At 52.4% G+C, this 21,124-nt stretch overlaps 2 protein-coding genes and 1 non-coding gene across 4 annotated transcripts; 2 read left to right on the top strand and 1 right to left on the bottom strand.

Moving 5' to 3' along the window:
• Positions 1–4,773: 4,773 nt before the first annotated feature.
• On the top strand, positions 4,774–14,385 carry SLC29A2 (solute carrier family 29 member 2). Of its 2 annotated transcripts, XM_060017525.1 has the most exons (12): positions 4,774–4,910; positions 5,162–5,243; positions 6,676–6,836; positions 7,070–7,209; positions 7,595–7,729; positions 8,375–8,472; positions 8,694–8,778; positions 9,346–9,482; positions 9,744–9,849; positions 9,948–10,033; positions 10,900–11,099; positions 11,746–14,385. In XM_060017525.1, the coding sequence occupies exons 1-12, from the start codon at positions 4,882–4,884 to the stop codon at positions 11,855–11,857; spliced, it is 1,371 nt and encodes a 456-aa protein (XP_059873508.1). In that variant the 5' UTR covers positions 4,774–4,881; the 3' UTR covers positions 11,858–14,385. The 2 variants fall into 2 exon arrangements, with proteins under 2 accessions (XP_059873508.1, XP_059873510.1); XM_060017527.1 differs by lacking the exons at positions 4,774–4,910; positions 5,162–5,243 and adding an exon at positions 5,883–5,956.
• Positions 14,386–18,057: 3,672 nt separating this feature from the next.
• On the bottom strand, positions 18,058–18,139 carry TRNAS-GCU (transfer RNA serine (anticodon GCU)). Its single transcript has one exon. It is a non-coding gene; the product is annotated as a tRNA-Ser (tRNA).
• Positions 18,140–18,639: 500 nt separating this feature from the next.
• B4GAT1 (beta-1,4-glucuronyltransferase 1) lies at positions 18,640–20,907 on the top strand. Its single transcript, XM_060019303.1, has 2 exons — positions 18,640–19,778; positions 20,020–20,907. Exons 1-2 carry the CDS (start codon positions 18,723–18,725, stop codon positions 20,209–20,211), a joined length of 1,248 nt encoding a protein of 415 aa, XP_059875286.1. The 5' UTR covers positions 18,640–18,722; the 3' UTR covers positions 20,212–20,907.
• The last annotated feature ends 217 nt before the right edge of the window (positions 20,908–21,124 follow it).

The following is a 21,124-nucleotide window of genomic DNA, read 5'->3' as shown; positions in this document are numbered from 1 at the left end:
GAGTTCCCTGGTGGCCTAGTGGTTAGTATCCTGGGCTTTCACTGCTGTGGCCGGGGTTCAATCCCTGGTGGGAGAACTGAGGCCCTGCAAGCCATGTGGCGTGGCCAAAAAAGAAAAAAAAAAATTAAGTTTATGGAAAAAGAAAATGTAGAGCAGGGTTGTGGGATGGGGAAATTGGTTTGGAATTTTAAATAGAGTAACAGGAAGAACTTCTTGACAAGTTAGAGCTGTAATGGTAGGCCATGTTATACTGTGGCAACAATAATCCCCAATTCTTCGTGGCCCGTATCAGCAAAGAGATGTCAGGGAGGAAGATAGAAACGAGTGTGGGGACTTCCCTGGTGGCGCAGTGGTTAAGGATGTAGGGGACACGGGTTTGATCCCTGGTCCGGGAAGATCCCACATGCCGCGGAGCAACTAAGCCCGTGCGCCACAACCACGGAACCTATGCTCTAGAGCCCGCGAGCCACAACTACTGAAGCCCGCGTGCCTAGAGCCCGTGCTCCGCAACAAGAGAAGCCACCGCAATGAAAAGCACAAGCTCCGCAATGAAGAGTAGCCGCCGCTCACGGCAACTAGAGAAAGCGCGTGCGCATCAACAAAGACCCAACGCAGCCAAAAATAAATAAATAAATAAATTTTTAAAAAATAAAAATACGATACAAATGAACTTATTTACAAAACAGAAATAGAATGTAAATAGAAAACACACTTATGTTTAACTAAGGGGAAAGCAGGGGAGGGATAAATTAGGAGTTTGGGATTAACAGATATACACACTACTACATATAAAAAAGATAAACAACAAGGACCTACTGTATAGCACAGGGAACTATACCCAATATTTTTTGATAACCTATAATGGAAAATATTTTGAAAAAGAATATATATATATTGCTGTACACCTGAAACTAACACAACATTGTAAATCAACTATACTTCAATTAAAAAAAAAAAAGAGGGTGTTGGGTCTGACAGAGCTGAGAACAAAGACTCCAGAACATCAGTTCTCAGCTAGGCGCAGTTTTGCCCCCAGGGCAAATTGGCAATGTGTGGAGACATTGATTATCACAACTGGGGGAAGGTGCTACTGGCATCTAGTGGGTGTGGTCTAGGACTCTGCTAGACATCCTCCAATGAACAGGACAGCTCCCACAACCAAGAATTATCCAGCCAAATGTCTGTAGTGCTGAGGTTGGGAAAAGACTATGTACTGTATGATTCTAACTATATGACATTTCAGAAAAGGCAAAACTATATTGACAGTAAAGAGATCAGTGGTTGCCAGGGGTTCAGGGGATGGAGGGAAGGTGTGAATAGGTAAAGCACAGGGGACTTTTAGGGCAGTGAAATTATTCTACATGAAACTGTAACAGTGGACACATGACATTATACATTTGTCAAAACCCATAGACTGTACAACACAAAGAGTGAATCTTAATGTAAACTACGGACTATAGTTAATAATAATATATTGGACTTCCCTGGTGGTGCAGTGGTTAAGAATCCGCCTGCCAATGCAGGGGACACAGTTTCGAGCCCTGTTCCGGGAAGATCCCACATGCTGCGGAGCAACTAAGCCCGTGAACCACAACTACTGAGCCTGCACTCTAGAGCCCGCGAGCCACAACTACTGAAGCCCGTGTGCCACAACTACTGAAGCCCACGCGCCTAGAGCCTGTGCTCTGCAACAAGAGAAGTCACCACAGTGAGAAGCCTGTGCCCCGCAACAAAGAGTAGCCTCCACTCACTGCAACTAGAGAAAGCCCGTGTGCAGCAACGAAGACCCAATGTAGCCAAAAATTAAATAAATAAATTTATTTTTTAAAATAATAATAATATATTGATATTGGTTTAACAATTGTAACAAATGTACCACACTAACACAAGATGTTAGTAATAGGGGAAACTGGGCAATGGAGTGCAAGGGTGAGTATATGGATCTCTATGTATTATTTACTCAACTCTTCTGTAAATCTAAAACAGTACTAAAAATAAAATCTATTATTTATTTTTGAAAACCATGTTGATAATTTTCTCTTAGACTAATCACATTTCATGTATGGATAAAATGTATTATTTGTAAGGTTCGAGTATACACTGCATTTTTCAGTAACGCAGAGACTCTCTATGTAGAGGGACAGCTGCACTTTGTTTTGTTTGGAATTTTGCCAAGACTTGGTCACCCTTTCAGAAAATCACATCACCAATAGCAAACTAGTGGTCTTGGAGTGGCCGGTTCGCCTGTACTGTGTATGCATCCACAGCCATTGCATGAACAGTGGTTTTATAAAGAGGGGCCAGAATCAGACTGCTTCACTGTGCCTGAGCATTAACATATTCAAACACACATTATTTTATTACTAGATACTTCTCTCTAGCCTGGGTAGTACAATTAGGGTATTTTATTGACATTAACTTTTGCATATATAGATAGGTTTTATTACAGATGAATTTCACTGCAGGATAGTAACAAAATATTTTCTCTTAGAAGGATGACTGAGTCTGATTGAGTGGAGAACCCCTCCTTTAAAATGAAATCCACACTCCTTACTCAGCCCTCAGGCCGTTCATAACTAGACCGGCTGTCGCAGAAGCTCTGTCCCCTCCTCCTGCAGTGCCTGCCAAAGGGATCTATTTGTATGTCCCAGAATGTGTCGGCATTCTTATGTCCCTGACCGTGGTACGGGTTGTTCTCTTGGTGAAACGCCTTCATCGTCTTCGCTCACAGCCTCACAAATGCAATGTTCCTTAAACCTCAGTTCTTCATGTACTTCCATGGAAACTTGTGTCACAGCTGTGCCCCCCCCATTAAGTGTATAAATGAATTCATTTTCAAGGAAAAGTATATCTTATAATAAATAGGAAACCAGTAGCCCTAAAATAAGTGGCCCTAAAAATAAAGTAACTATAAAAATAGATAGAATTAACATAAGTTATTAATCTCTATTTAGGTAAATTTGTCAGCAGAAGCCCTGAGGCCAGTTTGTGTGTGTGTGTGTGTGTGTGTGTGTGTGTGTGTGTGTGTGAGAGAGAGAGAGAGAGAGACAGAGAGAGAGAGAGAGAGAGATTAACAGGTGTTAGAAACATGCTAGCACCGCAGTTGAGACTTTCCCCCTTGTTGTACTCCAAAAGCTTGAAAGCAAACTGAAGAGAGAATAACTTTCTCACTCACTGTAATTTAATGATGTCTCCGTTCTCCCTAAAATCATTTGTATATCACTGCAATCCATTTATTAACCAAACATTTATCAGGCACCTGCTATGTACCGGGCAGTGGCGCTAGATGTTTGCAATAAACAGTAAATCAGGTAAGTAGGGACTTTCCTGGTGGCACAGTGGTTAAGACTCCGCACTCCCAATGCAGTGGGCCCGGGTTCAATTCCTGGTCAGGGAACTAGATCCCACATGCATGCCACAACTAAGAGTTCACATGCCACAACTAAGGAGCCAGCGAGCCACAACTAAGGAGCCCGCCTGTCACGACTAAGACCCAGTGCAACCAAATAAATAAATATTAAAAAAAAAAAAGGTAAGTACAGTCTTTGCTTCACATACTCACAGTTGGCTAGAGAAAAACAAAACAAAACAAAACACAAGAACCTGGAAATGGCCAAAAAATGTCATTACTAATGAAAATAATTTGTGATTTAAAACCTCTTATTTCTCCAGCATCCCCAATACGCATGGCGATTGAAGAGAAGACAAACCCACTCGTAAATTATATGAGTTAGAGAGAATTAATTACAAAAGGGCAATGGTCTATCACCTTTCAAAGTTTTTAACGGAAAAAAGTGGGAAGTGGATGCATCTTAATGTTTGATAAGATGTGAGGTGGGACCGCTGAAAGTTTTTTTTTTTGTTTTTTTTTGTTTTTTTTTTAAGCGGCGGTGGTAGGAGGGCACCAGGCGAGGCTAGGGAGCGGGTCTGGGCTCACCGTCGGCTCACTCATTCCTCCGGACCCTTTGCTTAGCCCCTCACTGCTCCGGAGCTCAGCCACACCGCCACCGGGAAACCCGCCTGGAGGCTCCGGTGGGACTCGCCCCTCCGTTGTGCGCCCCAAAGTCCCGGCGCTTCCCCAGGCACCCACTGGAGAAGAAGGGTCCATCTGTTCGTCTGTCTTCCAGACCGGCACCTGCACTTGGCCCTCCCCTCTGCCTCCCGGGGAACCCATCTAGGCGCAGCCCGCCAGGACCGCTGGCGTCAGACGGTCTCTCTGGCTTCCCCCAGCACCGGCCGCTCTCGGATTACACCCTCGGCCGGGGCTTGGCGGGCGCGCGGCGACCCGGCCCCTCGGCGGTCTCCCAAGTTAGCCGGCGCTAGCAGCGCCACGGCACCACCTCCGACTTGGCGGAGCCGGGAGAACACTGAGCCAGGTCAGCTCCACAGCAGTCCGCTGCGGGGGTGGGGGGGCACCTTCCCCACTACCTTCCCCCACCCCGCCCGCACTGGTCCGGGCCAGGCGCCCGCAGAGAGGGGAGGCGGCGGGGGAATCTTCCCGGGCCACCGCCTCTTGGGCGGCACGGGGTGCGTTGGGGTCCGGGGACGGCACGGTCGGGCCGGGGTCAGACGCGGGAGTCTGGAGCCCCCAGTCCTGAGGTCGGGAGGGGTGGTGCGACCCTCTGTCCCCGCCCCGGGGGCGGAGCCGAGGTCGGAGCCTGCGGAGCCTGAGACTAGGCGAAATCGGCCCGAGGCTCCCTGCCCGGCTCCAGCCTCCCCCTACCCCGCTCCAGACTCGGGGAGACCCGACCCCCCCTTCCCCTGTCCACCACCTGCAAGACCTAGCCTCCTGGGTCCCCGGCTCGGCCCACGGGCCCCGGAGCAGGTGCAGGTGCGGCTTCCCCATCTCTCTCCCACCCGGGCGCATCCCGCTGGGCGGCCATGGCGCGAGGAGACGCCCCGCAGGACAGGCGAGTTGGGGACCGGATGGGGTGCGTATGGGGATCCGGTGGCCGTGGGCAGCTCAGACCCGCTCCCTTCGGGCTCTCCAAAGCGCAAAGCAGACCAGCTGGAACTACAATTCCCGTCAGCCGCCTCCCTCGGGTGCCTGAGCCTGGGTGATGGGGGTTGTAGTCCGCTCTCTGGAGGAGCTGCCCTGGGAGGTGGGAGGGGCCGCCGAAGCGGGATGTCCTCCGGGTGACCTTCTGAATGATCCTCACAGCTACCACCTGGTCGGGATCAGCTTCTTCATCCTGGGGCTGGGCACCCTCCTTCCCTGGAACTTCTTCATCACAGCCATCCCGGTGAGACTCGTGGCTGGAGTGACAGCCCCACGGTCACAACCACCGTCCGTCCCTCCAGCTGCCTTTCCCCACCACGCCGCTTTTGATTCCTCATTATGTCCGTTTGTCGGCTGAGGCAGGATCCTCAGAGAGGGGAGGTGCCTCTCTCATGGCTAGGACGACCAAGCTTTGAGGGATGCCCAGATCCTAGAGGGGCAAGGCCACCAGGTCAGGGGATCCTGTGGAACCAGCAAGGAGCTACCCACCTACTTCCCCTGTTTGTCATTATTCCTTGCTAGTCACTCAAAAATTGGGTTATCCAAGCCTTTGGTTTTCTTTGAAATAGCATGAATTACAATCATTCATCCAACAAATAGTTAATGTACACCTAGAATTCCTGGCACTGGGGGTACAGAAGGAAACATAGCAGAGGAAGGTTTCATCCTCACGGAGCTTACATTCTTTCAAGGGAAGGCAGGCATGTGGGGCTGGTGTTCTCTTTGGGACTGGGTTATTCTTATATATTAAATGCAACAACTTTCCAGATGCCTCTTTAGTGCCTGGCTCTGTGCTGGGCCCTGGAGACCCAGAGATGAATCAGCCCATGGTCTTGAGAGCAAGATGGGTGCATAAGAAATATAAATAATGTAACATGACACGTGCCATCCCAGGCTTGGAGCAGAGCCCTGTGGGTCCCCAGGGGAGGGAGCAATTCCTTCTGCTTAACGGAAGAGGTGATTTGTAACTTCGGTAAAGCATTTGTGTTGGGGGAGGGGAGTGGTAGGAGGGGAGAGGGCACTCCAGGCAGAGACAGCAGCCTTGCAAAGACACCGAGAGGCAGGAGAGTACCAGCTTATTCAGAGAAAGGGCCAGAGCTTGGGGTGACTGGAGCTTAGCAGGACGGAACAGGAAATGGGGCCCAAAAGGGAGATCAGGGTCTGGTTCTGAAGAGGCCCAAATGCTGTTCCAAAACCTTGGGGCTTTGCCTTGCAGGCAACAGGGAGCCATGGACGGGGAGCGGGGGAGTTAAGCAGAGTCATGGCAGGATGTGTGTTCCAGACAGAAAGCAGTTGGTCAGCACCTGGGCCAGAGCCTGGCTTACAGTAGGAGCTCCATAAATACTGGGGAACGTGGAAGCTGCTGCAGGAGTGGGGGTGGGGGCTGGAGCCAGGGCACAGGAGAGGAGGGGTGATCCAAAGATGGAGCAAAGCCCAAGTTGGGGGTTCTTAGTGCTTGGGCTCGGTCCCAGACTTCAGCCGTTCAATTCAATGCACGTTCATCGAGCTCCAACTGTGTGCCAGGTGCTGGGGACGGTGCAAAGACAGAGAGTCAGTCCCGCAGAAGTTAACGGAGCAATCCCAAGCATGGGAGGAGGCAGAGGGAGAAGGCTGGGGGGTTCCTGAGGGTAGGTTGTAGGGTGACCCTGTACCCCACTCCCCTGGCATCCTGGCAGTACTTCCAGGGGCGTCTGGCAGGGGCCAACGGCACCACCGAGACCCTGGGCACCAACCACACGAGCCCTGCAGATACCTTCAACTTCAACAACTGGGTGACACTGCTGTCCCAGCTGCCTCTGCTGCTCTTCACACTCCTCAACTCCTTCTTGTACCAGTGGTGAGAAGCCCTGCCCCTTGGGCTCAATGCCAGGCCATCCCTCTGTTGTCCCTTCCCTGCCTTTGCTGAGGCAGCTCCATCTGGGCCCAGGGAAGACCTCCCATGCTTCCTCCCCTCCCCCCTGCATCTCTCCCCAGCCCCCACTGTCCAGCCCTGGGATGAGACTCTTGCCCCCTCCCCTCACCTGGCCTGGGCCCAGCGATGCCCACGCTGCCCTCCTCCATTCTGAGCAGCATCTCTGAGACTGTGCGGATTCTGGGCAGCCTGCTGGTCATCCTGCTGCTCTTTACCCTGACGGCGGTGTTGGTCAAGGTGGACATGAGCCCCGAGCCCTTCTTCTCCATCACCATGGCCTCTGTCTGGTTCATCAACTGTGAGCACCGCTGCCCTTCCCCATCTCCCCACCCAGCCCCCCAGGGCTTCAGCCCAGCCTCTTCTTTTTACTGAAAGGGCCCAAGGTATCCAAGAAGGGAAGACAGCAGTAGCATCACCCATATCCCTGATGAGAAACTGAGGCCCAGTGGGGAAGAAAAGTCACTCATCCAAGGCCCCACAGTGACCTAAGAGCAGGTCTCCTGGCCCCTAGCCCCTCACACCTAGGGCTGCACCTCGGAGGAGGGATGAATGTGGGGTGTTACATCGGAACATGCCTACCCAACCTAGTCCGGAGTCCCCTAGGCACCCTGCCAACACCTCCTCCAGGGAGTCCCCAAGGCCTGCCTAGTTGAGCAGCGGCCCCCAATCCTGTCCCTCCACAGCCTTCTGTGCGGTTCTGCAGGGCAGCCTCTTCGGGCAACTGGGCACCATGCCTTCCACGTACAGCACCCTCTTCCTCAGCGGGCAGGGCCTGGCTGGGATCTTCGCTGCTCTTGCCATGCTCATGTCCATGGCCAGTGAGTAGACTTGGGTGGCTGGAGGGCAGGGGTGGCCTCTGGGAATCTGGGGAGCAGAGAGAATGTGCCACGAGCAGGATGCCTTGGGCTTTGGTGGAGATGGAGGTGATGGGGTGATGGGGGAGCTCGGGATTGGGTTTGGGGCTCTTGAGTTATACAATGAGAGAATGACTAGGTGAGGATTGGGTTAACTTGGGGCCAGGGGCAGGATCCCTGAGGCCAGCACTGGCATGTGGCAGTAGGCTGAGGTTGAGGGAAGGGGGCACAGGTTTGGGATTCAGATAGACTTGGGTTTGAATCCCGGTTCCACTGCTCCCTAGCTGGGGGCATTGGCTGGCCCTTACCTGTGTCAGGTTCCCCACCTGAATGATTATTATAGCTCCATCCTCAGATTGTAAGGAGCATGCAGTAATAATGAGCACATAGTAGGTGCTCAACAAAAATGACACATGGGGAAGAGTGAGAGGAGTGAAGGGCTGGGCTGGGGCCCCCGGCACAAGGGTCCTGAGTCTGTTAGTGGGAGGAGTGGAAGATGCCGGGAGGTGAACCTGAGACATGTATAATGCGAAGCAGGAAAAGAGTTGCTAGCCCTGCGGGAGCTGGTGGACCAGCCACCTCCCTTCTGCAGCTGAAGTTTCTGCACAGGTGGCGTGGATGCCCAGACCTCCGCCCTGGGGTACTTCATCACGCCCTGCGTGGGCATCCTCATGTCCATCGTGTGTTACCTGAGCCTGCCCCACCTGGTGAGCCTGGTATTGGGCTCAAGGCCCACTTCAGAGCATCACAGATACAGCCCTGAGTCTGAGGCCCTGAGAGAGGCCAAAGGAGGCAGAGGGGACCTGGGCCCAGCCCTGATCCCCAAAGGAGTCAGCCACTGGGGGACCCCAGCCTCTAAGTCAACAGGGTGGGGAGGGATTCAGGCACTTCAGCCAAGCCAGGCAGGGACAACGCTTTCCTTCTGCAGAAGTTTGCCCGCTACTACCTGGCCAAGAAACCATCAAAGGCACAAGGTCAAGAGCTGGAGACCAAAGCTGAGCTCCTCAAGCCTGGTGAGCCCGGGACCCTGCCAGGGAGGTGGAGGTCCCAGCAGAGGCTAGAGCCACCACTACAGGGAAGCATTTCCCCTCCGTCCCCAACTAGAACCCTCATCCCTAGTAGCCTCGTGTAATCAGAGGCAGAAGATCTTGAAGGGAAGTCAATGGGCTTAAAGTCATCCCTTTGCCCTCTGGGCCTCAGTTTCCTCCTCTATAAAATGGGGAGGCAGTAGAGCTTCAGGCATACAAGTTCTAGATCCTAGTGTGTCTGAGTTTGAATTCTAGCTTCATAACACCCAAGCTGTGTGACCTTAGTCAAGTCATGTAACCCCTCTGAGCCTCAGTTTCTTTATTTGTAAAGCAGTGGCAGTGAAATAATCCATTTAAGGTGCTTAACTCTGCCAGGCACAAGTATAGGCTTGTGCCCATAGTAGCTCGGCATCTTTCCATTGTTAATTCTTTGCCTGCACCCTGGGTTGGTGGAGGGTCACTTGTTTTAATTGCTTGGAATCTCCTTCCCTTGGGCCTGGTTGTCACAAGCGTGGGTCACAGGCATGACCCTGCCCTCCCCTCTTGCCCCAGATGAGAAGAACGGGATTCCCAACAGCCCCCAAAGGGCAGTGCTGACTCTGGATCTTGACCCTGAGAAGGAGACAGAGATGGAGCCAGAGGAACCCCAGAAGCCAGGGAAACCTTCAGTTTTCATTGTCTTCCAGAAGGTTTGGCTTGGATATAGCCCCCAACCACCACCCCTGGGGAAGAGAGGGCTGCTCTCTCCAGCCTTCCCCAGAGACTCTTAGAATGCGCTGAGGCCTGTACTCACCTGGTCCACCCAAGATGACAGGGTCATGGTGGGTCAGAGACAGGCTGGGCCAGGCCCCAGTGCCCTGTTCCTGGGCCAGGGCTTGAGCAGGAGGGTTTGGCTGCGTGTTGGGCTCTGGGTCTGCCTGCCTGCTCACACCCTTGCCTCCGACCCCCAGATCTGGCTGACGGCGCTGTGCCTTGTGTTGGTCTTCACAGTCACCCTGTCCGTCTTCCCAGCCATCACAGCCATGGTGACCAGCTCCACCAGCCCTGGGAAGTGGAGTGAGTGCTGGGAAGCGGAAGAGGACAGGGCAGTGGGAATGAAGGGCAGAGAGGGAAGAGGGCAGCCAGGACCAGGATAAGCCCTCTCTCCCTCCCAGGTCAGTTCTTCAACCCCATCTGCTGCTTCCTTCTCTTCAACGTCATGGACTGTCTGGGACGGAGCCTGACCTCTTACTTCCTGTGGGTGAGCACACCTAGGCTGGGGTGATCTGACGGTTTGGGGAAGCAGTCGGGGATCAGAGGGTGTGAACGAGCATAGAAAGGTGATGTCCCAACAGTCCCACTGGTCTGGGTCTGGTAATGGAACAGCTGGCTGGTTTAGCAGTGAGCACCTGGCCCCTGGAGATATGCAAGCCAGGGCTTAGACTGTGAACTCTTTGAAAGCAGAAGCCTTGTCCACTTGACCTGTGTCTCCAGCATCCAGCCTAGGGCCCAGGCCCTGGTGCTTAGAGACTGTTATGTGGAGTTTCCTGCACCACGTGGGAGGTCAGACAAGATTCCTAGTATTTAGATTGCTTTTAGCCAAGATGCTGCTTCTTTACATGAAAACTTCCAAGGACACACAACAAACAAAGTAGATCAAAGAGTAGCTGCTCTGGGAATTCCCCAGCGGTCCAGGGGTTAGGACTCCGAGCTCTCACTGCCAAGGGCCCATGTTCAATCCCTGGTCGGGGAACTAAGATCCCACAAGCTGTGCATCCAAGCCAGGACAGGGCCTGGATCCCCAGCTCCCAAACCCATCTTCCCCAGAGGGGTCTTCGGAACCCAGGGGTGCTCAGAGCCACCGACGTTGAAAACCGAAGATGCTTGTCTAGTTCCATGGAGAGAGCACGAACTGGAGCTCAGGAGAGGCAAAGTCTAGCCCCAGGCTGGTCCTTGATTGCTGGGTGGCCTTGGCCCAGCTGCTCGCTCTCCAGAGGCCCAAGTGCTGGGTCCTCACCGGCACACATGGAGTAGGTCAGGGGAAGTGATAGCTGAGTCTATCTGGGGTGTCCCTGGAGCAGAGACCCTGCTCCCAGGGACCACCCTCACCCCAACCTTCTGCCGCAGCCAGACAAAGACAGCCGGCTGCTGCCCCTGCTGGTCTGCCTGCGCGTCCTCTTTGTGCCACTCTTCATGCTGTGCCACGTGCCCAAGAGGTCCCGGCTGCCCGTCCTCTTCCCACAGGACGCCTACTTCATCACTTTCATGCTGCTTTTTGCTGTTTCAAATGGTTACCTGGTGTCCCTCACCATGTGCCTGGCGCCCAGGTCTGGGGGATGGGAAGGTGTGGGGGAGGGCCTGGGAGCAGGGAGGTGGGCTAGCTCTTTGAGGGGCCTCACTGGTGCCACCTGTCAGGTCAGGCTTTAACTGCTGAGCCGGTCCCAGGCCAGGAGCTGGGGAGAGGAGGACTTGGCTTGGGAGGTTCCTGCGCAGTAAAGTAGCCCAGGCACTGATTTTGGGGCCTCCTCTCTGGTCCTCAGCTTCGCCATCTGTGAAATAAATGGGTTGGACTGTCATTCCTTAGGGCCCAGCTACTCCCCCAAATTCTCAGTTGCAAGGGAGCTAAGGTTTTGATCACAAGCAGAGTTCCTGGGCTATTTACTCTAGGGAAAATGGAGTTGAGAATCCAGGGAGAGCAGAGGTGACCGGGAGGACCAGGTAGGGGACATTTTGCCAGGAAGGAAGGCAGTTGCATCTAGACCCCAGGGGCGTGAGAGATGTCTATGTCCAGTGGCCCCATTTTACAGATCAGGAAACTGGAGTCCAGAGAGAAGGGCCTAATTATAGCGACCAGAGGTTGGGTCAGCCCAGACTAGAACTCAGGCGTCCTGTTGTTAGGAGGGCGGAGGGCACAGGGCTGGGTCCAGGTTGGGCCTGACATTTTCTAAGAGCTCCTACTCCTGTGTGTTCTAGGCAGGTGCTGCCACATGAGAGGGAGGTGGCCGGCACCCTCATGACCTTCTTCCTGGCTCTGGGGCTCTCCTGTGGAGCCTCGCTCTCCTTCCTCCTCAAGGCGCTGCTCTGAAGTGCTCCGTCCAGGGCTCTCCCAGCATCTTCTCTTCGGAGCTGAGACCCAGCACAGGGGGAATGGTGGGCCAGGCTCAAGCCTCTGCTGGGCTGGGGCCCCGCGGTCCGAGGGTCCCAGGAAGAGGCGGGTGCTGCTCTCTTTCCTGGGCTGGTGGCCACCTGGGGTGCTGCAAGGAAGAATTCACCACCTGCCATTCTAACCCTCCCCAGGAGTGGAGTTGACGCAGAGACAGACTATCTAGATGCACACAGACCTCACTGAGAGGACGATGATCAGGAAAAAGAGGGCCGAGGACAATGGCCCTTCCTCACCACCAGGAGTGCATTTGTTAATCATGAGAAACTCACTGGCCAAGTGCCGGGGCTCAGAGGCCACAGGTGGGAACTTGCCAACTGTGTGGCTGGTGTGGCCGCAGCTTCAGATTCAGAGTGGGAGTGGGGGCCAGCCCTGGACAGGAGCTCCTCTTCTCTCCAGGCCTCAGTGACACCATGGTCAAGTCTCCTGGACTCCAGAACAGAGGATTCCAGGGAAGTTGAGGGGACAGGGAGAAGGAGTTCAGGATCTGAGGGTGCTCGAAGGACCCTCTGGGCCTCAAACAGGGTTTTCATCGCCGGCATTTACTGTGTCCACTCCCCAGAACCCAGCTGGGCCTGGGTCGCAGAACTGCAGTTAGCCTGCATGTGTGCACTGCACTTTACAGTTTGCAAAGCTCTTCTGCACCCGCTCTCTCACTGAAGCCACACTGAGGCCCTTAGAGGGAGGCCAGCAGGGATTGTGCTCCCCTCTGTACAGGTGAGGAAACCGAGTCCCAGGGGGAAGTGACCAGTTCTTGGCAGAGCCAGGACCCAGCTCCCACCTCCCTGTAGGTGCTGTTCTTCCTGCCCATGGCCTGCTTCCCTTTTCCTTGAGGGGCTCAAGGCGAGAGCCCTAAGCACTTACTCCACCTTTTTGCTTGTTTTTTCTCTCTGACCCTGCTCCTGGGTCTAATAATAACCTTCTCCATTTGTACAATGAATTCACTTTCCAAAGTGCTTTCAGCTCTGTTGGCTTTGATGAGCTGGGTGGGGTGGGGATGATTGTACCCATTTGACAGATGGGATGACCAAGGCCCTGAGAGTGGCAGGGATTTGTGGGCATCCCTGCACTGGGCCCTCTTGACCACATCATGGCCCAGGGGTACTGGCCTGCAAGGAGCCCTGTGCTCCCGGGCAGAGTGCCTGGCCGCATGGATGACTATCGCTCTCTCCCCCACCGGTGTCCTCTGCTTCCCCACAGTGAAGGAGTTGTGACCCTCCTCCCAAGGCCATGGGAAATAGAATGTAACTTGTGATGGGGCTTGTGAGGACACTGCAGAATGTGTAATATGAAACTCTTAGAAGAGGGGGCCAGTGATCTCAACTGGGAAGTTGGGGCAAGCATCCCTGAGGAGGTGTCCCCTGAGCTGGGCCTTGAGGGATGAATATGAGCTTGCTGGGCTGAGGTAGGGGAGGGGCATCCCAGGAGAGGTACCAGAAAATGTGGAAGGCATGGACACGGAATATTCAGGGAACAGTGGGGACTTCTGGCGACAGGTCACGGGGGAGCGGAAACTCCTAGGATGTGAGGAAAGGGACGGGAGAGGATGAGGCTGGCGCAGTGGGCTGGGGACAAACGCTGAAGGGCCTTAGGCCTGAGGCCTAACCAGGGGATTAGAGAGAGGAGAAGGCACACAGAAGAGAAGGCTGCTGCCTCTACAGAGGCCGTTTAACTTGGTGGTTAAGTGCATGTGCCCTGACCCACAGTCCTGGGTTCGAAGCCAGGCCCTTTCCCAGCAGTGGGAACTGGGATTCCTGGAGACTGCAGTCCTGGAGAAAGCACTGGAGTACAGACTGACATTTACTAAATGGTAGTTGTAGTTCTGGGATTATTTTGTGCAGACCACTAGACCTAGCTGTACCCTTTGGCTGGGACTGGTGGGAGCAGGACCCCAGTACTTCCTAGGTCCCCTTCTCCTTCTCTACCTTCAGAGACTGTTGTCTGTTGTACCCAAAAGCTCCCTAGACCTGCCAGACCCAGCCACCCCAGGGAACCCAGTGGTACTGGTCCGCGTTCAGCCGGGTTGGGCTGAGCAGTGGACGATGGGCCCAGAAAGATATCCTTATGATGTCACAACATGGAATTCCTTCTTCCTGTCCTCCTTCCCCGTGTACCTAGCCCAACTTTCCCATCAGATCAGGATGCAGCTGGTTTTGATGTTAGAAAAATTCTTGGGCTGATGGGCTACACTTGGCTCATCCCTCTCCTGATGCCCAGCCCCCCTGGCCACCGCCACATCCCCAGCCTGACACAGCTCTGCCAACAGGCCCAGGTTCCCTCAGAAGCAGCCAGTGTCCATGAGCAAACAGTTGGAGAGGGCTCTGTGTGGAGGGCACTGAGACAGGCTTGGTGGAGGGACACAAACATTGCAAGGTCAGTCCTTATCCTCCAGTTGCTCACCTTTTTATGAGGAGGACACCTGCTGGTTTGTAAATTGATTCAGCTCTCCAATTAAAAGTCAAAGATTGTCAGAATGGATTTGAAAATGATTCAACTATATGCTTGCTATCTACCAGAAACTCACTTTAGAGCCAAAACCACAAATAGGTTGAAAGTTAAAGAATGGAAAAAGATATTCTATGTAAACAGTAACCAAGACAGTTGGGGTGGATATACTAATATCAGAAAAAATAGGCTTTAATTAAAAAATCATTGAAGAGACAAAGAGGGATATTATATATTCGTAAAAGCGTAACTCCATCAAGAAGATATAATAATTATAAACATATACACACCTAACAACAAAGTCCTAAAAACTATGAAGCCAAAATTGACAAAATTGAAGGAGAAACAGACATCTCTACAATGATAGAGACTTCAGGATCCCACTTTCAATAAACGATAGAACAACTAGACAGAAGATCAACAAGGAAACAGGACTTGAACACACTCCAAACCAAACAGGCCAGACATACACACAACACTCTACCTAAAAACAGCAGAATATACCTTCTTCCCAAGTGCACACGGAACATTCTCCAGGGAAGATCATATATTAGCTCACAAAACAAAGTTGCAATAATTTTTTAAAAATATTTATTTAAAAAAATATATATTTATTTAGGGGCTTCCCTGGTGGCACAGTGGTTGAGAGTCCACCTGCCGATGCAGGGGACACAGGTTCGTGCCCCAGTCCGGGAAGATCCCACATGCAGCGGAGCAGCTGGGCCCATGAGCCATGGCCGCTGAGCCTGCGCGTCCGGAGCCTGTGCTCCGCAACGGGAGAGGCCACAACAGTGAGAGGCCCGCATACCGCAAAAAAAAAAAAAAAAAAAAAAAATTATTTAGGCTGCACCAGGTCTAAGTTGCGGCATGCAGGATCTTTAGTTGCGGCACGCAGACTCCTTAGTTGCGGCATGCATGCAGGACCTAGTTCTCCGACCAGGGATTCAATCCGGGCCCCCCGGAATTGGGAGCGTGGAGTCTTACCCACTGGACCACCAGGAAAGTCCCTGCAATAATTTTTAAAAGAGTAAAATCACACAAGGTATCTTTTCCAATCACAGTGGAACGAAACTAGGAACCAATAATAGAAAAACTGGAAACCTCACAAATATGTGGAAATTAAACAACATGCCCCTAAATAACTAATGGGTTAAAAAAGAAATCAAAAGAGAAATCAGAAAATGCTTTGAGACAAATGGAAATGAAGGTAACATACTAAACTTTATGGGATGCAGCAAGAGCAGTGCTGAGAGGAAACTTGCAGCTGTAAATGCCTCATTAAAAAGGAGAATCTCAAGCAAATTAAACCCAAAACTAGCAGAAGGAAGGAGATGATAAAGATTAGAGTGGGCATGCCACGGAGCAACTAAGCCCGTGAGCCACAACTACTGAGCCCGTGTGTCTAGAGCCTGTGCTCCGCAATAAGAGAAGCCACCGCAATGAGAAGCCTGTGCACCGCAGCAGAGTAGCCCCCGCTCACCGCAGCTAGAGAAAGCCCGTGCACAGCAACAAAGACCCAATGTGGCCAAAAAAAAAAAAAAAAAAGATTACATTGGAGATAAACAAAATGGAATATGAAAAACAACACAGAAAATCAATGAAACCAAAAGTTGGTTCTTTGAAACGGTCAATAAAATTGACACACCTTTGAGTAGACTAAGAAAAAAAGTGAAGACCTGAAAATTACTAAAATCAGAAATCAAAGGGGGTCATTACTATTGATTATACAGAAATAAAAAGCATTATAAGAGAACACTATGAATAACTGTATGCTAACAAATGAGATACCTAGATGAAATGGAAAAATTCCTAGAAACACACAAACTACCAAAAGTAACTCAAGAAGAAATAGAAAATATGGACATATCTATAACAAGGAATGAGATTGAATCAGTAATCAAAAACCTCCCAGGAAACTCCAGGACCAGATGACTTCCCAGGCAAATTCTACCAATCATTTAAAGGATTAACACCAGTCCTCAAACTCTTCAAAAAAATACAAGAGGAGGGAACACTTCCTAAGTCATTCTATGTGACCAGCGTTACCCTGATGCCAAAGCTAGATAAAGACATCACAAGAAAAGAAAACTACAAACTAATATCCCTTAGGAATATAGATGTAAAATTCCTCAACAAAATACTAGCAGACTGAACCCAGCAACATATTAAAAGAATTATACACCATGACCAAGTGGGATTTACTCTAGAATGCAAGGTGTTTCAACCTGCAAAAATCAATCATTGTAATACACCAAATATGAAATGAAGGGGAAAAACCACATGATCATCTCAACTGAGGCAGAAAAAGCATCTGACAAAATCCAACATCCTCTCAAGATAAAAACACTCAACAAACAAGGAATAAATAAGAACTTCCTCAACCTGATAAAGAGTGTTTATGAAAAATCCACAACCAATTTCATGCTTAATGGTGAAAGACTGAAGTCTTCCCCCTAAGATCAGGAAAAAGACAAGGCTGCCTGCTTTCACCATTTCATCTATTCAACTTCGTACTGGACATTCTAGCCAGAACAACTGGGCAAGAAAGAGAAATAAGAGGCATCCAAATTGGAAAGGAAGAAGGAAAATTATCCATAATCACAAGTGATACACACACATACAGAAAATCCTAAAGAATACACACACCGACACATACAATTAGAGCTAATAAATGACTTCAGCAAAGTTGCAGGATTCAAGAATACACAAAATTCAGTTTTATTTCTATACAGACAATTTTGGCATCAATTCTGATGCGTGGTTTTTTCCCCCCCATACCAAGCAATTCTCTGACACCAGCTAAGTGCTCTACAACACAACTCAGTTCTGACATTGTCTACCTGGAGACAGCATCAGATTCCACAAGCTGGAGCCGCAGAATATAGGTCTCCTGATCACTCTTCAACTCAACAACCTTGGCTCCCTACTGTGTGTGGAGTAGCCGGCGAACACCTTATCCTGACGTTCCAGGTCCTCCCCTGACTGTCCTAAAGCACCTTTCCAAGATTCACAGCGCTCGAACAGTTACTACAATACATATCAAAGTACCTGCCCTTCCCCACAGCCTCTCCTCTTTGAAAGAGTCCATGGAGCAATCATTCCACAAACACTTATCAAGCACCTTCTGTGTACGCTGACTGGTGTCAGATATTCGAGGCCTTCTGCTTAAGTGTGTGTGTGTGTGTGTGTGTGTGTGTGTGTTAGGGAGGCGGGTGTGTGGATACAAACAAGGTCTCTGCCCTGGGAGAAGTGCTGGGGGAGGGGAATCAGTGCGCTGAATAGATTAATAATTTAAATGATCAAGCATCACCGCCACTGCCACCATCAAGTTCCAGTACTTTAGACAGAGCAGCTCCTCCAGGGTGGTTTTCTCTAGTTCCTGCGGAAAACATATTGGCCCCCAATTTAGCATTGGCCAGAATTCCGGTTCTGGTTTTTAGGTGCCACCAAACCCCGGGCCCTCTTTCTAGGGAGAAGGAAAAGCACACCTCCAACCTCCTCCCATAAGGTCCAGGTACCTGAAGTATGAAACGGCCAGGAATGCAGGTTGAACAAAGACAGAAGAGAGGCCCGGTCCAGACGGAACTGGGTCCCACCTCCTGTTCAGTTCTCTTCGACCCGCTGCTCCAGACATCGGGTTGTGAAAATTAAGAATCATCTCCACTGTAAAACACGACCGACGAGGATGGGATTCGAACCCACGCGTGCAAAGCACAATGGATTAGCAGTCCATCGCCTTAACCACTCGGCCACCTCGTCCCACGTGCAGCACTCTTTTCCACATTCCTTTATCTCTCATCTCCGCGCCTCCCGGCACCCTCGCAGGCATTCCTCAGTACAGACGTGATGAGACCTAGAGGAGGGAGAGACGGCGGACAGAAAGGGGCTTTTTGTGTTCCTTTCCGCCTGCCACAGGCGGGAACCCGCGCCATCCTTCACCACTCTGCAGCCAAGCTCTGCCACAATTTCCCCTCCCTAAGTCGGGGACGAGCGCGCCGGGGTTTCAGGACGCGCTTGGTCCAGGAGGTCGCGCACTGACCCGGAGGAGGGGGGTGCCTGTTTCTGGGAACCCAGCAGGCGCGGCGGAGCGGTGGCGGCCAGTTTCCAGCGTTTACAAAGCGCGCGGCGCGGGCAGAGAATGCAGTAGCTCCTCCCGGCGCACAGGGGGCGAGCTGGCGCGCCCGAGGCCGGCGCGGGCGGGCGGGCGCGGCTGCGCGAGGGGCTCGGCTCGCCTCGGCTCGCTTCGGCCGCGCTCGGCAGGCTGCGGTAAATCCGGGCTTGCGGCGGCAGGCAGAGGCTGCGGCCCGGTGGTCTCTGCTGCGCGCCGCGAGCCCCGAGAGCCATGCAGATGTCCTACGCCATACGGTGCGCCTTCTACCAGCTGCTGCTGGCCGCGCTAATGCTGGTGGCGATGCTGCAGCTGCTCTACCTGTCGCTGCTGTCCGGGCTGCACGGGCAGGAGGAGCAAGACCAATATTTTGAATTCTTTCCCCCGTCCCCGCGGTCGGTGGACCAAGTCAAGGCGCAGCTTCGCACCGCGCTGGCCTCCGGAGGCGTCCTGGACGCTAGCGGCGACTATCGCGTCTACAGGGGCCTACTGAAGACCACCATGGACCCCAACGATGTGATCCTGGCCACTCACGCCAGTGTGGACAACCTGCTGCACCTATCGGGCCTGTTGGAGCGCTGGGAGGGCCCGCTATCCGTGTCGGTGTTCGCCGCCACCAAGGAGGAGGCGCAGCTGGCCACGGTGCTGACCTACGCGCTGAGCAGCCACTGCCCCGATATGCGTGCCAGGGTTGCCATGCACCTTGTGTGCCCCTCACGCTATGAGGCCGCCGTGCCCGACCCCCGGGAGCCAGGGGAGTTTGCCCTGTTGCGGTCCTGCCAGGAGGTCTTTGACAAGCTAGCCAGGGTGGCCCAGCCCGGGATCAATTACGCGCTGGGCACCAATGTCTCCTACCCCAATAACCTGCTGAGGAATCTGGCTCGTGAGGGGGCCAACTATGCCCTGGTAATCGACGTGGACATGGTGCCCAGTGAGGGGCTGTGGAGAGGCCTGCGAGAAATGCTGGATCAGAGCAAGCAGTGGGCGGGCACAGCGCTGGTGGTGCCTGCCTTCGAGATCCGTCGAGCCCGCCGCATGCCCACGAACAAAAACGAGCTGCTGCAGCTCTACCAGGTGGGCGAGGTGCGGCCCTTCTATTATGGGCTGTGCACCCCCTGCCAGGCGCCCACCAACTACTCCCGCTGGGTCAACCTGCCAGAAGAGACCTTGCTGAGGCCTGCCTACGTGGTGCCCTGGCAAGACCCCTGGGAGCCATTCTACGTGGCCGGAGGCAAGGTGCCCAACTTCGACGAGCGCTTTCGGCAGTATGGCTTCAATCGTATCAGCCAGGTGCTCATAAGGGAGAGGGCAGGGGAAATGGGGCAGGATGGATGGTGGGGTCAGGGAGCTATGAGTGGCTCTGGATGGAAAAGAGGCAATGAGGCAGGAGGGATCATAGTTCAGGCGGTGGTTGGATGGTTGGAAGATCCAGGATGCCTCCAGAGGAATGGGAATGCTGGAGCGAGCAGGGATGTCAGTCTCTGCCCTAGGAATGTCATCAAATTTTGCTGACCTGTCTCTTCCCCCACAGGCCTGTGAGCTGCACGTGGCAGGATTCGATTTCGAGGTGTTGAACGAAGGTTTCCTGGTTCATAAGGGCTTCAAAGAAGCTCTGAAATTCCATCCCCAGAAAGAGGCCGAAAATCAGCACAATAAGATCCTTTACCGTCAGTTCAAACAGGAGTTGAAGGCCAAGTACCCTGACTCCCCGCGTCACTGCTGAGCCCTTCCCTCCCCTAGTCTGAGAAGTCTCAGCCTCCTCACTCCTTAGGCCGCGCCTCAGGCCTGACTGGGGTAAGAAATGTCACTCCACTTTACAGTGGTAGCTGTGGTGTTTGAACACTGGACTTGAGTATGGGATGCTGGGATCAAGTCCTAGCTTAACCACTAACTAGTTGTGTGGCCTTGAGCAAATCCCATTCGCTCTCTGAGCCTCAGTTACCCCATCTGTTAAAGGGAGGTGAGAATACCTACCTCACAGAACTGTTGGGAGGTTCAGATGAGATGCTACATGTGAAAACATTCTGTAAGCTTCGTACAAATGTGAAGTATTATTAATATTATTACAGTATTATTATTGTTGTTATTATTATTGTTATTAACACTCTTGGGTGGGTGGGCTATAGGAGAGCAAAAAGTATGAATGGGGCAGAGCTGAGAAGTCCGAGTACTTAACAAAATGGGCATTTTGGAAAGAAATCAGTTGAAGGCGTTGAATTTAGTTCTTAGCTTTTGGGCAACTTCCTGGTTGTCTTAGGCCTCCGTCTCAGGGGCCCTGGAGAAGGGATGGGTCTGCAGGCTCTGTGCGTGGGAGTCTGAGATCTGGACCTCTGAATAGGCTGGGCTGGGTAATTTGCCTACCGACTACAATGTGTAAATAAATGAGTGTTCACACCTAAAGCTGGCTCCATTACTCTCCTGAACCGGGCGGGGTGGGGGAGCAGGTCGCGGGCTCTCCCCTTTCAAGCCGTGGGTGGTGGCTGCGGACCGAGGCGCGCTGGCTGCAAAGCAAGAAACGCACGAGGGCCTTCCCTGCCTGTTGAAAGCCTGTGTGAATTTCAGTCGGTTGCTATGGAAACCGGCCCGCGGTATCCCGGCATGCCTAGCCCCGAGCTGTCCAATTGTGAGCACTCCGA

The sequence above is a fragment of the Delphinus delphis genome, chromosome 8 (assembly GCF_949987515.2).
Source record: "Delphinus delphis chromosome 8, mDelDel1.2, whole genome shotgun sequence".
Lineage (NCBI taxonomy): Eukaryota > Metazoa > Chordata > Mammalia > Artiodactyla > Delphinidae > Delphinus > Delphinus delphis.
The sequence above is the reverse complement of the archived record's forward strand: the minus strand, read 5'-3'. Positions and strand labels throughout refer to the sequence as shown.

Bases quoted from the DNA above. Each gene is read 5' to 3' on its own strand.
- B4GAT1 (XM_060019303.1), top strand. From the start codon at position 18,723: ATGCAGATGTCCTACGCCATACGGTGCGCCTTCTACCAGCTGCTGCTG. The intron at 19,779-20,019 runs GTGCTCATAAGG...CTTCCCCCACAG, and splicing joins GCTTCAATCGTATCAGCCAG to GCCTGTGAGCTGCACGTGGC.
- SLC29A2 (XM_060017525.1), top strand. From the start codon at position 4,882: ATGGCGCGAGGAGACGCCCCGCAGGACAG. The intron at 4,911-5,161 runs GCGAGTTGGGGA...TGATCCTCACAG, and splicing joins GGAGACGCCCCGCAGGACAG to CTACCACCTGGTCGGGATCA. The intron at 9,850-9,947 runs GTGAGTGCTGGG...TCTCCCTCCCAG, and splicing joins CACCAGCCCTGGGAAGTGGA to GTCAGTTCTTCAACCCCATC.